Source organism: Leucoraja erinacea, chromosome 5 (genome assembly GCF_028641065.1).
Source record: "Leucoraja erinacea ecotype New England chromosome 5, Leri_hhj_1, whole genome shotgun sequence".
NCBI lineage: Eukaryota > Metazoa > Chordata > Chondrichthyes > Rajiformes > Rajidae > Leucoraja > Leucoraja erinaceus.
The window spans coordinates 95,531,402-95,547,045 of NC_073381.1; the positions used below are offsets into that span (position 1 = coordinate 95,531,402).

Sequence of the window (15,644 nt, forward strand, 5' to 3'; positions counted from 1 at the left end):
CATTTCTTTGTTTCCCATTATAAATTCACCGGTCTCTGATTGTAAGGGACCTACATTTGTCTTCACTAATCTTTTCCTTTTTACATATCTAAAGAAGCTTTCAGAGTCCGTTTTTATGTTCCCTGCAAGCTTTCGTTCATGCTCTTTTTCCTCTTCTATGATTAACTCCCTTTGTCCTCCTCTGTTGAGTTCCTCTTTCTCGTTCTTATTTTGGTTCAATTTACTCCTTAAACTGTCATTTACGAATGCCGTCATTATGTTGTCCCTTTCTATGTCCTCACTTAATGAGTCTGTTATCTCCAATTTCAGGTTGATACAATTTCAGGTTGATACAATCTATGCCAAGATATCTAACGAGGCCATGTTCATTAGTTGCCTTCTGTTGGTTTTTAATAGCTTCCCAATATTCCAGCTTTCCACTAATCTGTCATGTTACAAGCCTTCTCTTTTGCTTTTATGCCATCTTTGATTTTCGTTGTCAGCCATGGTGGCCTCATTCTCCCTTTGGTATGTTTCTTAGTCTTTGGGGATGAACAGATCCTACTGCTTCTGAATTATTCCTAGAAACTCCTGCCATTGCTGCTCCACCAACATTCATGCAAGTGTCCTGTTCCAATCTACTGTAGCCAGCTCCTCACTCTTGCCTAGGATGTTACCTTTACTCTAGAGTAATACTGCTGATACATCCGATATCAGCATCTCCCTCTCAAAAGTCAGGTTGAAGTCTATCATATTATGATCACAACCTTCTATAGGTTCCTTCTCCTTCAGCTCCCTTATCAGGTCTGGTTTATTACACAACACCTAATCCAGAATTGCCTTTTCCCATTGTGCTCGAGTACACATAGCTACATTAGAAGCCATCTTGTAGGCATTCTTCAAATTCCTTCTCTTGGGATCTCGTACCAACCCGTCTCCTTGCATATTGAAATCGCCCATGACCACTGTAACATTTTCTTTCTAAAATGTATTTTCTATTTCCTGATGTCATTTATATCTGAGGTCCAGACGACTATTTGGAGGCCTGTACGTAACTCCCATCAGGGTCTTTTTACCCTTGCCCTTTCTTAACTCCACTCCCACAAGGATTCTGCATCTTCTGATCCAATGTCGCTTCTTGCTAAGAATTGGATTTTATTCCTTACCAACAGAGCAACCCCATCCCCTCTGCCCACCTGCCCCTCTCTCTTTCCGATAGGATGTGTATCCGTGGATGTTCAGCTCCCAGCCCCGAGCCTCTTTCAGATATGACTGCGTGATGCATACAACATCATTCCTGCCAATATCTAAAGGGCCTGTCCCACTGTACAAGGTAATTCAAGAGTTCTCCCGAGTTTCCCCTGATTCGAACTCGGAGATGTACGGTAATAGCCGCTCGTAGGTACTCGAGGCTCTCGTGCACATTTTTCATTTTGCTGAAAAAACTTCACGAGTTTCCACGTTTCCCGAGTACCTGCCGTTAGCGTTACGAGCTGCTACGAGACGCCCCGAGCTCCGACGTACCCACTAGGTACATTCTACCTACTTACCATAAGTTTAATTTTTTTTACACTCGGGAGAGCTCTTGAATTACCTCATACAGTGTGACAGGCCCTTAACTGCGCGAAAACCTCATCCACCTTGCTTTGTATATTGCATGCTTTTAGATATAATACCTTGAGTTCTGTATTTACCACCCTTCTCCCCACAATGGTCCCACTGTTGCCTGACGTTGGACTCTGATGCGTTTTAAAACTTCCTGTCCTATTTCTTATCCTGTAGACTTTGGTAATCTCTGCTGTGCACTTTTCCCTTTAACTTTACCCATGCTTTTCCAATCTATTAACACCCCCCTCCCCCCCACTCCCCTCACCCGATTCTGATAGGATAACCAGAGATATAGACTGTGATATATAGGGATATAAAACAAATGAATGACAGATATGTTGAAACTTAATGATGATAAAGGAAATAGATAATACGCCAGATAATACGGAATCCCACCACTAGTTACTCTACATCATCGTCTATATCTTTCATTTCCCTTTCCCCTGACTCTCAACTAGAAACATCTCCTATTCCTTTTCTCCATAGATGCTGCCTGACCTATTGAGTTACTCCAGCATTTTGTGTCTATCTTTGGTATAAACTAGCATCTCACAGTTCTTTGTTTCTACATGTTGCTATACACCGTCTGGTGTTCATAAGTTCATAAGTTCATGAGCAGAATTAGGCCATTCAATCATGGCCGATCTACCTTAACCCCATTCTCCTGCCTTCTCCCTATATTCCCTGACGCTCATACTAATCAGAAATCTATCTTTCTCTGCCTTAAAAATCGCCATTGACTTGGCCTCCACAGCCTTCTGTGGCAAATAATTTGACAGATTCACCACCCTCTGATTAAATAAATTCCTCCTCGTGTCCTTCCTAAAGCAACGTCCTTTAATTCTGAAGCTGTGACCTAGACTCTCCCACTAGAGGAAACATCCTCTCCACATCCACTCTATCCAAGCCTTTCATTATTCGGTAAGTTTCAATGAAGTCCCTCTTCATCCTTCTAAACTCCAGTGAGTACAGGCCCAGTGCCGTCAAACACTCATCATATGTTAACCTACTCTTTCCTGGAATCATTCTCATAAACCTCCTCTGAACCTTCTCCAGTGCCAGCACATCCTTCCTCAGATAGGGAGCCCAGAATTGCTCACAATATTCCAAATGCAGTCTGACCAGCTCCTTATAGAGCCTCAACATTACATCCCTGTTTTTGTATTCTAGTCCTCATGAAATAAATGCTAGCATTGTGTTTGCCTTCCTTACTACCGATTCGACTTGCAATTTTTTGGGAATCCTACACCAGCACTCCCAAGTCCCTTTGCACCTCCGATTTCTGAATTCTATTCCATTTGGAAACTAGTCTATGCCTTTATTCCTACTACGAAATACACGACTCCACACTTCGTTATGCTGTATTCCATCTGATACTTCTCTGCCCACTCTCCCAACCTGTCCAAGTCCTTCTGCAGAGTCACAGCTTTCTCTACACTACCTGCCCCTCCACCTATTTTCGTATCATCCGCAAACTTGGCCACAAAACCTTCAATCCCTTCATCCAAATCATTAATATACAACGTGAAGAGTAGCGGCCACAGCACCAGGCCCTGCAGAACTCCACTAGTCACCTGCAGCCAAGCAGAAAACTCCCACTTAATTACCACTCTTTGCCTTCTGCCATCCAGCCAACCTGCTATCCAGGCTAGTATCTGGATACCATGGGTATCTTCTTTACCAGTGGGCGGGCGCGACTCACGTCGCAGCGGCCTCTGCAGTCCGTTTGTCTTTTTGTTATTTTTTGTCCCGTTTTAATGTAGTTTTTATTATTTTTTTGATGGGGTATGTGTGTGTGTGGGTGTGTGTGTGTGTGTGTGTGTGTGTGTGTGGGAGGGGGGGGGGAACTATTAAAATCTTTCCCCTGCACGGAGAACCCGACCTTTTCCCTGTCGGGTCTCCGTTGTCGTTGGGGCTGCAACGTGGAGCGGCCTCCAGCAGGAACGACCTGGGGCTCCAGTCGCGGAGCTGCAGAGCTACTCACCATCACGGAGCTGGCCGAGTCCGGAGCGGTGGTGGCGCTCGGCTGCAACCCGACTCCCGGAGATTCGGAGGCTACCGCAGGTCTGGCAGACAGTAATATCGGGGGCCCGCGGGTCCCTGGTGGGAGACCGCTTTTCGAGGCTTCTGCAACGGTGACTTCTCCTGCCCGAGTCGCGGGGTCGAGGAGTGCCTGGAGCGGGGCCTTACATCATCGCCCGGCGCGGCTTCAACGGCTGCGGGACTTTGCTAGAGCCCGCCGGGAGCTCCAACAACAAGACCCGGAGTGTGGCCTTGCATCGCCCGGCGTGGCTTTAATGGCCGCGGGACAATTGCCATCGCCCGCCGGGGACTTTGACTCTGACCGGGGAGGGGAGTGCAGGGGAGAGATAAGTTTTTTGCCTTCCATCACAGCGAGGAGGAGATGCGCTGTGATGGATGTCTGTGTAAATTGTGTTGTGTCTTGGGTATTTTTTTTCATGTGTGTATGACTGCAGAAACAACATTTCATTTGAGCCCCTATGAGGTTCAAGTGACAAATAAGTTGTATTGTGTGTGCCTGACCTGTGGCACCTGATCTAAGGCTTTCTGAAAATCTAAGTAAACAACATCTACTGACTCCTTTGTCTGTCCTGCTATTTACTTCTTCAAAGAATTCCAACAGATTTGTCAGGCACGACCTCCCCAACACAAAACCTGTGTTTGTTGTGCACAAGATGTAGCTCCTCCCGTGCTAGCCGGGGCGTCTTCCAGGACAAGAGTAGACTGCAGCCATGATGATGGAGGTGAATTCCCTTGGGATGTAGAAGGTAGAACATTTTGAAGAAGACAAAAGTAATCTCCATCCGAAACGTCACCCATTCCTTCTATCCAGAGATGGCAGGAGTGACCAGTAGGGTGCCGCAAGGCTCGGTGCTGGGACCGCAGCTATTTACAATATACAGTACATTAATGACTTAGATGAAGGAATTAAAAGTAACATTAGCAAATTTGCAGATGACACAAAGCTGGGTGGCAGTGTGAACTATGAGGATGCAGAGTGACTTGGACAGGTTGGGTGAGTGGGCAGATGCATGGCAGATGTAGTTTCATGTGGATAAATGTGAGGTTAGCCACTTTGATGAAAGAACAAGAAGGCAGATTATTATCTGAATGGTGTCAGATTAGGAAAAGGGGATGTACAAAGAGACATGGATGTCCTTGTACATCAGTCACTGAAAGTAAGCATACAGGTACAACAGGCAGTGAAGAAAGCTAATAGCATGTAGGCCTTCATAAAGAGAGGAGTTGAGTATAGGAATAAAGAGGCCCTTTTACAGTTGTACAGGGCCCTGGTGAGACCACACCTGGAGTATTGTGCGCAGTTTTGGTCTCCTAATTTGAGAAAGGACATTCTTGCTATTGAAGGAGTGCAGCGTAGTTTCACGAGGTTAATTCCCGGGATGGCGGGACTGTCAAATGCTGAGAGAATGGAACTACTGGGCTTGTATTCACTGGGGTTGGAAGGATGAGAAGTGATCATTGAATTATATAAGATTACTAGACTAAGTGGGACCCGTTGGGTCCCAGCATCACACGGGAGGGCTGGTCACCAACGCAATATTCCACCTCTCCACCAATTCCAATATTGCTTGCCAGTAAGGGGGGGGGGAGGCTTTCTGTCGCGCTAGTATGGGTGTTGCGGGCCGAAGGTACTGGTTTCCAGAGGGCTAGTATAGACATTGTGGGCCAAATGGATTCTTGGGCTGGCAGTCAACTGTTGCAATGATTTTAAAAGCCAAGTCAAGGCAAACAATTGGGCAGCAGCCACCCGCCAACCAAAATTCATTTTGTGAACACAAACTTTTTGAAAAGGCGAGGCAAACAATTGGGCAGCAGCCACTTTACAGCCGCATCGAGGGGATTCACCGTGGAGTACACGTGGGTTCAGTGTTATTCGCAGCTCAGAGAGCCGTGACCCTCTCGCTTCCTGGGTCTGGCAGAGACTGAGTGAGGGACTACACGTCTGGGTTTTATAGTCCCTCCCCCCTGCCGCCAGCGGGGGCAGCAGAGAGAATGGGGAATTTTTAAAAAACATTAATTTCCCTCAGATTTTTCTTCGATGGGAAAAATCCTCTGGTCCCGGAAGGCGAAGGGGGGCTCTGAGCGAGGTTGCCAAAAATGATGGCCGTAGGTGGCAGCGTTCTCTCGGAAATCGCAGAACAGTGGGCCAAAAGCGGTCAAGATAAGACTTTTAGTAATATAGATTAAGGGATTGGACAAGCTAGATGCAGGAAACATGTTCCCGGTGTTGGGGAGTCCAGAGCCAGGCAATCTAAGAATAGGGGGTAAGCCATTTAGAACTGAGATGAGGGAAAAAAATTCGCACAGGGAGTTGTGAATCTGTGGAATTCGCTGCCTCAGGAGGCCAATTCACTGTATGCATTCAAAAGGGAGTTAAATAGAGCTCTTAGGGCTTGCTGAATCAAGGGATATGGGGTGAAGGCAGGAACGGGGTACTGATTGTGGATGATCAGCCATGATCACATCGAAGGGCCGAATGGCCCACTCCTGCATCTATTGTCTATTGTCTATTGTAATCCAGCATCTGCAGTTCCTTCACTGCTAAATACTCTTGGTGTAGGGAGCAGTTAGAGAAGCCAGTTATGTCTGAGCTGTAGATGATGTATTTTGATCGATGCGATGGGCTGAGAAACCTTCAGGCCAGTGGGCTGAGTGTGGAGAACGCAGGGTGAGGCATGTCTCTGTTAAACACAGTACATAGCTTTCCCTAGATAGATACACAAAGCTGGAGTAACTCAGCGGGACAGGCAGCATCTATGGAGAAAAGCAATAGGTGACGTTTTAGGTCGAGACCCTTCTTCAGACTGAGAGTCAGGGGAGAGGGAAACGAGAGATATAGATGGTGATGTAGAGAGATAAAGAACAAATGAATGAAAGATATGCGATGATGTGAATCTATCTTCAGTTTAAACCGGCATCTGCAGTTCCTTCCTACACAAAGCTTTACCTGATGTCCCTTTGGTAAAGCAGTCTTTCCTTTAAGTCCTCTACCTTATTTTCCAGGGACTGTACATTGGCCAGTAGAATGCAGGTTGGTAGTGTTTATAGTCCCTGGAGCTTCATTATTACTTGCAGGCCTGACCTGGTGACCACATGTCTAGCCACAGTGGAGGCCTCCCTGATGCTTCCAGGTACTGTACTTGCTGTTAATGTAAGATGCATATCAAATAGCAAAGGGATGATCAATGTTTGCTTTGTTGTCACCTTCCCCTGGCTAACAATGATCTATTTTACATTATCCTGGATCTCCATCCCCTTTGATGTTGTTTTCACACCTTACCCTTCCTTATCTCTGTGTCTCCCTCTCCCCTGACCCCCAGTCTGAAGAAGGGTCTCACCCATTCCTTCTCTCCAGAGATGCTGCCTGACCCGCTGAGTTACTCCAGCATTTTGTGTCTATCTTCAGTGTAAACCAGCACCTGCAGTTCCTTCCTACACACGGATGATCAATGTTTTTGGTTGAGATTCTGATGTAGAGACTCCAGCATTTTGTGTCTATCTTCAGTGTAAACCAGCACCTGCAGTTCCTTCCTACACACGGATGATCAATGTTTTTGGTTGAGATTCTGATGTAGAGATTCTACCCACATCGTGTCCTTCCCTTTTCCTCCTCGTAGACTGCTTGACCCACTAAATTCTTCCAGCAGTTTAACGTTTGTTTTTGCTCTTTCCCAGTCCTGAGGCTTGCGTCTGAAACTCTATTTCCCCTATTGCTGCCAACACAGTTTACAATGATTCTTTTTGTTTTACACCTTAGGCTTTGCCAATCAGAAAGTGACCTCTTTGTGTTTGCCTGCATCCCATAAGACAGCCAGTCTGCCAACATGTCACCTCCTATGCCTTGAGCTGTTGGAGCCAGTCACACTGCACAGAAATGTCTGCTATGGCCCATCATCTCCAGGTTGTCCTCATCTACACTAATCCTATTGTCCCATTATATAAATCCCTTACTCAAAGGGTCTTCAATCTGAAATGTTGACGAGTTTCTCTTTCCACAAGTGCTAGTTCGCGTTCACAAGTTATAGGAGTAGAATTAGGCCATTTGGCCCACCGAGTCTACTCTGCCATTCAATCATGGCTGATCTCTGACCCCTAATCCCATTTTCCTGCCTTCTCCCCATAACCCTTGACACCCGTTCTAATCAAGAATTTGTTCCATCTCTGTCTTAAAGGTATCCACTGACTTGGCCACCACAGTCCTCTGTGGCAATGAGTTCCACAGGTTAACTACCCTCTGAATAAAGAGGTTTCTCCTCACCTCATTACTAAAAGAGCGCCCTTTAATTCTGAGGCTATGACCTCTGGTCCTGGACTCTCCCACCAGTGGAAACATCCTCTCCACATCCACTCTATCCAAGCCTTTCATAGAAACTGACTGAATTCTTCAGCATTATTTTAGTTTCAGATTCCAACATCAGCAGGTTTAATAATTTTCCAAATTTGCTCTCTGGTTGTTTTCTGAAGTAGAACGTTTCTATATTTTACCCCTCCTTGATTTGAAATGATTTGAAATGCCATCTTAGCTCTCTGATAATTGCAGGAATTGGAGGCAGAGCGTGTACAACTGATCGAGGAAGTCACTGTCAACAAACGCAAAATGAAAGAACTGGAGAATAACCTATTATTCAAGCTTAGTACCACTAAAGGTAAATGCTGACAATCTTAAAATCGGGCCGCTTTAGCCCATCTTGTCCAAGTTGATTGTGTTGTCTATCTGCTGTAATGCCATTTGCTTGCTTCAGACATGTAATCCTCTGTACATTTCTTATCCTTTTAAATGTTATCATTGTACCTGCTTCTCCACCTCCGCTGGCTGCTTTTCCCGAATACGCTTTCTCTGTGACCACGTTAGTTTCCTCTGGGTGCTCCAGTTTCCTCCCTTATCCCAAAGAAGTGTGGATCTGTAAGTTCATTGCCCGACATTTCCAACACCTTCAACGTGATCCCACCACCAGTCACATCTTCCCATCCACGCCACTTCTCGCCTGCCACAGAGACTGCCCCCTCCACAAATCCTTGGTTCACTCATTCCCTTACCATCCAAACCACCCCCTCCCCAGATACCTTCCCCTGCAAAGAATGGATCGACTGGGCTTATATTCACTGGAATTTAGAAGGATGGGTAGGGATCCTATAGAAACATATTAAATTCTTAATGGATTGTCCAGTCTAGATGCAGGAAACATGTTCCCGATGTTGGGAGATTCCAGAACCCGGGGGTCACAGTTTAAGATTAAGAGGAAGGCCATTTAGGACTGAGATGAGGAAAAACTTTTTCACCCAGAGAGTTGTGAATCTGTGGAATTCTCTGTCACAGAATGTAGTGGAGGCCAATTCACTGGATAATTTCAAGAGAGAGTTAGATATAACTCTCAGGGTTAACAAAATCAAGGGATATAGGGAAAAAGCAGGAATGGGGTACTGGTTGTGGATGATCAGCCATGATCACATTGAATGGCAGTGCTGGTTAAAAGGGCCGAATGGCATACTCCTGTATCTATTTTCTATGTTAACTACAGAAGATGTAATGTCTGTCCCTATACATCCCCTCACATCCACCCAAAGACCTCAGCAGTTATATCAGGTGACAAAGAGGTTGCCATGCACTTCCTCTAACCTCATCTACTGTATTCAGTGTTCCCAATGTGGTCTGCTTTATATCGGTGTGTCCACGTGACGACTAGGCAACTGTTTCTGTGAACATTTACACTCGGTCCACCAGACCTCTGCTGGATCTCCTGGTTGCCCTTCCCATTCCCACACTAACCTTCCTGTCCTGGGCCTCCTCCATTGCCAGAGTGAGGCCACACGCAAACTGGACGAACAGCACCTCATATTCCGCTTGGGCAGCTTACACCCCAATGATATGAACATTGAATTCTCCTTCTTTAAGTATCTAACCTACAAACATCCCCTACTTTTACCCCCGCTCTCTACACTGTGCCCTACCTGTAAGCACATCTATTCCTCCACATCCCCCTATCCTCTCATAGAAACATAGAAAATAGGTGCAGGAGGAGGCCATTCGGCCCTTCGAGCCAGCACCGCCATTCATTGCGATCATGGCTGATCGTCCCCTATCAATAACCCGTGCCTGCCTTCTCCCCATATCCCTTGATTCCACTAGCCCCCTAGAGCTCTATCTAACTCTCTCTTAAATCCATCCAGTGACTTGGCCCCCACTGCCCTCTGTGGCAGGGAATTCCACAAATTCACAACTCTCTGGGTGAAAAAGTTTTTTCTCATCTCAGTCTTAAATGGCTTCCCCTTTATTCTAAGACTGTGGCCCCTGGTTCTGGAAGATCTCCTCCTATACTCCTTCCTCTGGCTTCACAATTCCCACCTCTTCTATCCTTACGTCCTTATCTTACACTTTCTGTCTTTTCATATCTGGTCTTTATTTAACCACCTGCCAATAAACCCACTCCTATCACTAGCCAGATTTTGTCCTGCCTCCACTACTCGTACAACGTTCTCTCCACCACAATCGGCCTGAAGAAAGTTTCTGACCTGAAACGTCACCTATCCATGTTCTCCAGAATTGTCGCCTGACCCGCTGAGTTGCTCCAGCATTTGTGTCCCTTTTCCACTCTGACCTTACACCTAGTATTTGATATTTTCACCTTAGGATAAAGGTTCTGACTTTCCATCCTATCTCATCCTATCCCTCATACGTTTATACATTTCTATCAGGAAATCTCCCCTCAGCCTCTGATGCTCCAGAGAATACAATCCAAGTTTGTCCAACATCCCCATTATTGCTAATACCCTCGAATACAGGCAGCATAGAAACATAGAAACATAGAAATTAGGTGCAGGAGTAGGCCATTCAGCCCTTCGAGCCTGCACCGCCATTCAATATGACCATGGCTGATCATCCAACTCAGTATCCCGTACCTGCCTTCTCTCCATACCCTCTGATCCCCTTAGCCACAAGGGCCCCATCTAACTCCCTCTTAAATATAGCCAATGAACTGGCCTCGACTACCCTCTGCGGCAGAGAGAGTTCCAGAGATTCACCTCTCTCTGTGTGAAAAAAGTTCTTCTCATCTCGGTTTTAAAGGATTTCCCCCTTATCCTTAAGCTGTGACCCCTTGTCCTGGACTTCCCCAACATCGGGAGCAATCTTCCTGCATCTAGCCTGTCCAACCCCTTAAGAATTTTGTAAGTTTCTATAAGATCCCCTCTCAAACTCCTAAATTCTAGAGAGTATAAACTAAGTCTATCCAGTCTTTCTTCATAGACTTGGTTTATACTCTCTAGCATCCAGGTGAATCTTTCTGCATCCTCTCCAATTGTCCACGTTCCTCTGGTAGTGAGGTGATTACAACTGCACAGCGATGAAGAATGACACCCTGATTAGCTCACTGTATTTGTGCCCAGGTTCACTGGTGGAAGATGAGTCTGTGATTGGAGTCCTGCAGATAACAAAGTCAACAGCAACTGAAGTCAGTGAGAAACTGCACGTGGCAGCAGAGACAGAGATAAAGATAAACACTGCACAGGAAGAATACCGGCCGGCAGCAACTCGTGGCAGCATCCTATATTTCCTCATCACAGAAATGAGCATGGTCAACATGATGTATCAGACCTCACTGGCACAGTTCCTCAAATTATTTGATCAGTCCATGGCCAGGTATGATTCTTAATCACGTTCCATGAACGATGTTGTGCTTTGATTGAACAGGAAAGGGGTTTGTGGCAAAGCTGACAGAAGCTTAATTAGGTAGACGTTAGGCCAAAGGCCATGGGATTAAATGGATGATTTCTGCACCATTACAAGATTGGCTAAAGTACAAATGACGCTCCCTGTCAAGGCTAGTGTTGAGATATTGTGTGTAGGAAGGGACTGCTGATTTACACCGAAGATAGATACAAAATGCTGGAGTAACTCAGCGGGACAGGCAGCATCTCTGGAGAGAAAGAATGGGTGACGTTTCGGGTCGAGGTCTGAAGAAGGGTCACAACCTAAAACGTCACCTATTCCTTCTCTCCAGCCAGGCTGCCTGTCCCGCTGAGTTACTCCAGCATTTTGTGTCCAACTCCCATCTATTGACTCCATTTATATCTCACGCTGCCTCGGCAAGGCCAGCAGCATAATCAAGGACCAGTCGCACCCTGGCCACTCCCTCTTCTCCCCTCTCCCATCGGGCAAAAGGTATCAAAGTGTGAAAACGCACACCCCCAGATTCAGGGACAGTTTCTTCCCAGCTGTTATCAGGCAACAGAATCATCCTACCACAACCAGAGAGCAGTGCTGAACTACTATCTACCTCATTGGAGACCCTCGGACTATCCTTGATCGGACTTTGCTGGCTTTACCTTGCACTAAACGTTATTCCCTCATCATGTATCTGTACACTGTGGACGGCTCGATTGTAATCATGTATTGTCTTTCTGCTGACTGGATAGCACGCTACAAAAAGCCTTTCAATGTACCTCAGTATACTCGACAATAAACTAAACTGGACTGAACTAGAAAGTAGAAATAAAAAGCAAATGCTGAGTAAAACAATACACCTGTCAGCAGGTTAGAACAAAGGGGAGAAGAAATAATTGATGTTTAAGAAGAACTGCAGATGCTGGAAAAATCGAAGGTAGACAAAAATGCTGGAGAAACTCAGCGGGCGAGGCAGCATCCATAGATGCTGCCATAAATGCTGCCTCACCCGCTGAGTTTCTCCAGCATTTTTGTCTACAATTGATGTTTGAGTATCAGATTTTCATCCGTAAAACAAGAGTTTTCAGTCCATCCTGCTTCACCTATAAATAACGGACAGGTTTCGGGCTAAAAGCTCAGCCTTCCATTTGGCCACTGGGTGAATAAAGAACTGATGTACCTGGTATTGCTGGAACGAAACTCATTCCTGGTTTTGTTCCGTGTGGCTCTCTGATTTCTTTCATTCGTGTAGATCTAAGAAATCCCCCGTTGCTTCGAAGAGGATCAGCCACATCATCGACTACCTGACGTATGAAGTGTTTAAGTATTCAGTTCGTGGGCTTTATGAAACGCACAAGTTCCTTTTCACATTACTGCTGCCTCTGAAGATTAACCTTGAACGTGGATACATCAAATACAGTGAATTTCAGACTTTAATAAAAGGTACTTTCTTCAATAGGATATCAGATAGAATTTAATCAAGGCTAGATGGAAGTAACTGGATTGTAAATTTTGGTTTTAATTCAAACAGTACAGCAATTGTGTCTTTCCAAAACATTATAAAACTGGCAATGGATGATTTACAGTACATCCAGAAATAAACACTGTAATATGAGTGGTTCAACTTGTGAAGGGACATCGCACAGTTTTACACATATCTTCATGCTTTACTGTGCAGCTGGAGAGCATCCCCAGATCAGTGGACATTTTTAAGGCAGAGATGGGTAAATTCTTGATTAGTATGGGTTTCAGGGGTTATGGGGAGAAGGCAGGAGAATGGATTTAGGACAGGTAGATCAGCCATGGTTGAATGGTGGAATTTACTTGATGGGCCAAATGGCCTCATTCTGCTGCTATCACTTATGACTTATGACCTTATGATCATTTGGTTAGCATTGGGGAAATGTATGCCCCTGTCCCACTTAGGAAACCTGAACGGAGGTTTTTGTCAGTCTCCTTACCTGCTTCCACTGCCTGCAACCTCCGGCAACCACCTGCAACCTCCGGGAACCGCACGGAAACCTTGGGTGGGGCACAAAGTCTCCAGAGGTTTCCATTCAGGTTTCCTAAGTGGGACAGGGGCATTAGTTTGCAACATTCCATTTGCAACTCCCTAATCGATTGTCCATCTATCAGGGCGTAACTTACATCCTGCGTAGCTAAAGGCAGCAGAATGGGGTTAGGAGGGAGAGAGAGATCAGCCATGATTGAATGGTTGGAGTGATGGGCCGAACGGCCTAATTCTGCTCCCATCATGTGACCTGACCAATGATCCGCATCTGCTCGGCTTGCACTGCTGGGCAGCCACACGAGTAGATGGGGGAAAGGGAATAATTCTTGGTCATCAGAAACTATCCCTCCATGGCTGAAAATGACCACCGGGATAGACTCCCTCAAAATGAAAGAATCATGTGTGCTTTCAACAAACATGGCATTCACCACAGGGTCATAGCTAGAGTGAAACAGGCCCTTCAATCCAACTTGCCCATACTAGCCAACATGTCCCAGCGACACCTGCCTGCGTTTGGCCCATGTCCCTCCAAACCTGTCCTATCCATGTACCTGTCTAACTGTTTCTTAAACATCTGGATAGTCCCAGCATCAACTACCTCCTCCGGCAGCTTGTTCTAGACACCCACCACCCTTTGTGTGAAAAAGTTACCCCCCCCCAGGAAGTCTCCTCCTGCTGCTACATTGAGCTGCACAGCAAGGGAGAGGAAAGATTTCTTGTTCATGATAAGTTTATTAAGGGTAGCCCTGATGGCCACTGTAATGCAGTCGGTGGTGACTACCTGAGCTCATGAGAAATCACCACTGCTGGCAACTTCCAATGCCTGCCACCTCACCAAACCCTCGCCAAGACCACAGCAGGTGAAGTCATTTCTTCGCAAATACTTTCTCAAAAATGGGGAGTTACCATTGGTGTCACCACTGAGGTACTCATTTCAGCTGTTAAATGCTAGAAAAATACTTGCATTGAGGACTAAAATGTTTCAGCAGCTCTCAGTGACATCTGTTAATGTCCACTCTAATTTCCTAGTCAGCTGGATGTCCCTAAAAATATGAAAATAAACAACAATACATAAAGAGCAACCTCTTTGATTACTAAGGCTGCTCCATTACTGTCAGAACCTAGTACTTTTTGTTCCTACAGTTTAGGTTGATGCAGGCGGAACTTTGCCCAGTGGATATAATGAAATGATTTGTCATATTCCTGATGCTGGAATATTCCTGGAACATTATTGTGCATTTCATGTGGAAGTGTCTGGATAATTTTGCCTGGAGGCAATTTCCACCACAATCTATTCTGTGCAGCAATTAGAAAATCGATACACAGCAATCTGACCTCGAGGCTGAAGAAGGGTCTCGACCCGAAACATCACCCATTCCTTCGCTCCGTAGGTGCTGCCTCACCCGCTGAGTTTCTCCAGCATTTTTGTCTACCTATCTTGACCTCTAGGTTATGCGTTTTTATATGTGCTTAAAATGGACTTACCAAATGAAGAATTGATTTCAACTTTACTGAACGGTTTAAAAGTTCCTGGAAGTATACTTTATTTCAGTGGAGCAAAATAGAAACTCTCCCCGTCGCATTACAATGTTACCTGCCATCAGGTATTAATCTTCAAAGTGTTCTCTTTACCACAATCATTTAGATTAGTTTAGTTTAGAGACACAGCACGAAAACAGTCCCTTCGGCCCACCGAGTCCGCGCTGACCAGCGATCCCCATACAATAGAACTATTCGACACACACTAGGGACAATATACAGAATATACCCCCCACACTGGATCCCTATCAGTTTGCCTACCCCAAGAACAGGAGTACGGAGGATGCCATCTCAACGGCACTTCACTCCGCCCTCTCCCACCTCGACAACAGAGACACTTACGTAAGAATGCTGTTCATCGATTACAGCTCAGCATTCAGCACCATTATTCCATCAAAACTGATCACCAAACTCGGTAACCTGGGCATCGACCCCTCCCTCTGCAACTGGATACTGGACTTTCTAACCAACAGACCCCAGTCTGTGAGGTTAGATAAGCACACCTCTTCAACCCTCACCCTGAACACCGGCGTTCCTCAGGGCTGTGTGCTGAGCCCCCTCCTCTACTCCCTCTTCACCTATGACTGCACACCTGTACATGGTACTAACACCATCATCAAGTATGCAGATGATACAACGGTGATTGGCCTCATCAGCAACAATAATGAGCTGACCTACAGGGAGGAGGTCCAGCACTTAGCAGCATGGTGCGCTGACAACCACCTGGCCCTTAACTCCAAGAAGACTAAGGAGCTCATTGTAGACTTCAGGAAGTCCAGAGGCTGCACGCACACCCCCATCCAC

The 15,644-nt window shown here is 45.8% G+C and overlaps 1 protein-coding gene across 1 annotated transcript in view; it reads left to right on the forward strand.

The window, feature by feature from the left end:
• The window catches only part of LOC129697689 (dynein axonemal heavy chain 8-like), a 474,747-nt gene that overhangs the window by 387,641 nt on the left and 71,462 nt on the right, over positions 1-15,644 (forward strand). The window contains exons 78-80 of the mRNA XM_055636398.1: positions 8,171-8,276; positions 11,014-11,266; positions 12,543-12,733. Coding sequence (XP_055492373.1) covers positions 8,171-8,276; positions 11,014-11,266; positions 12,543-12,733 — 550 coding nt within the window. The remainder of the gene's footprint in view (positions 1-8,170; positions 8,277-11,013; positions 11,267-12,542; positions 12,734-15,644) is intronic.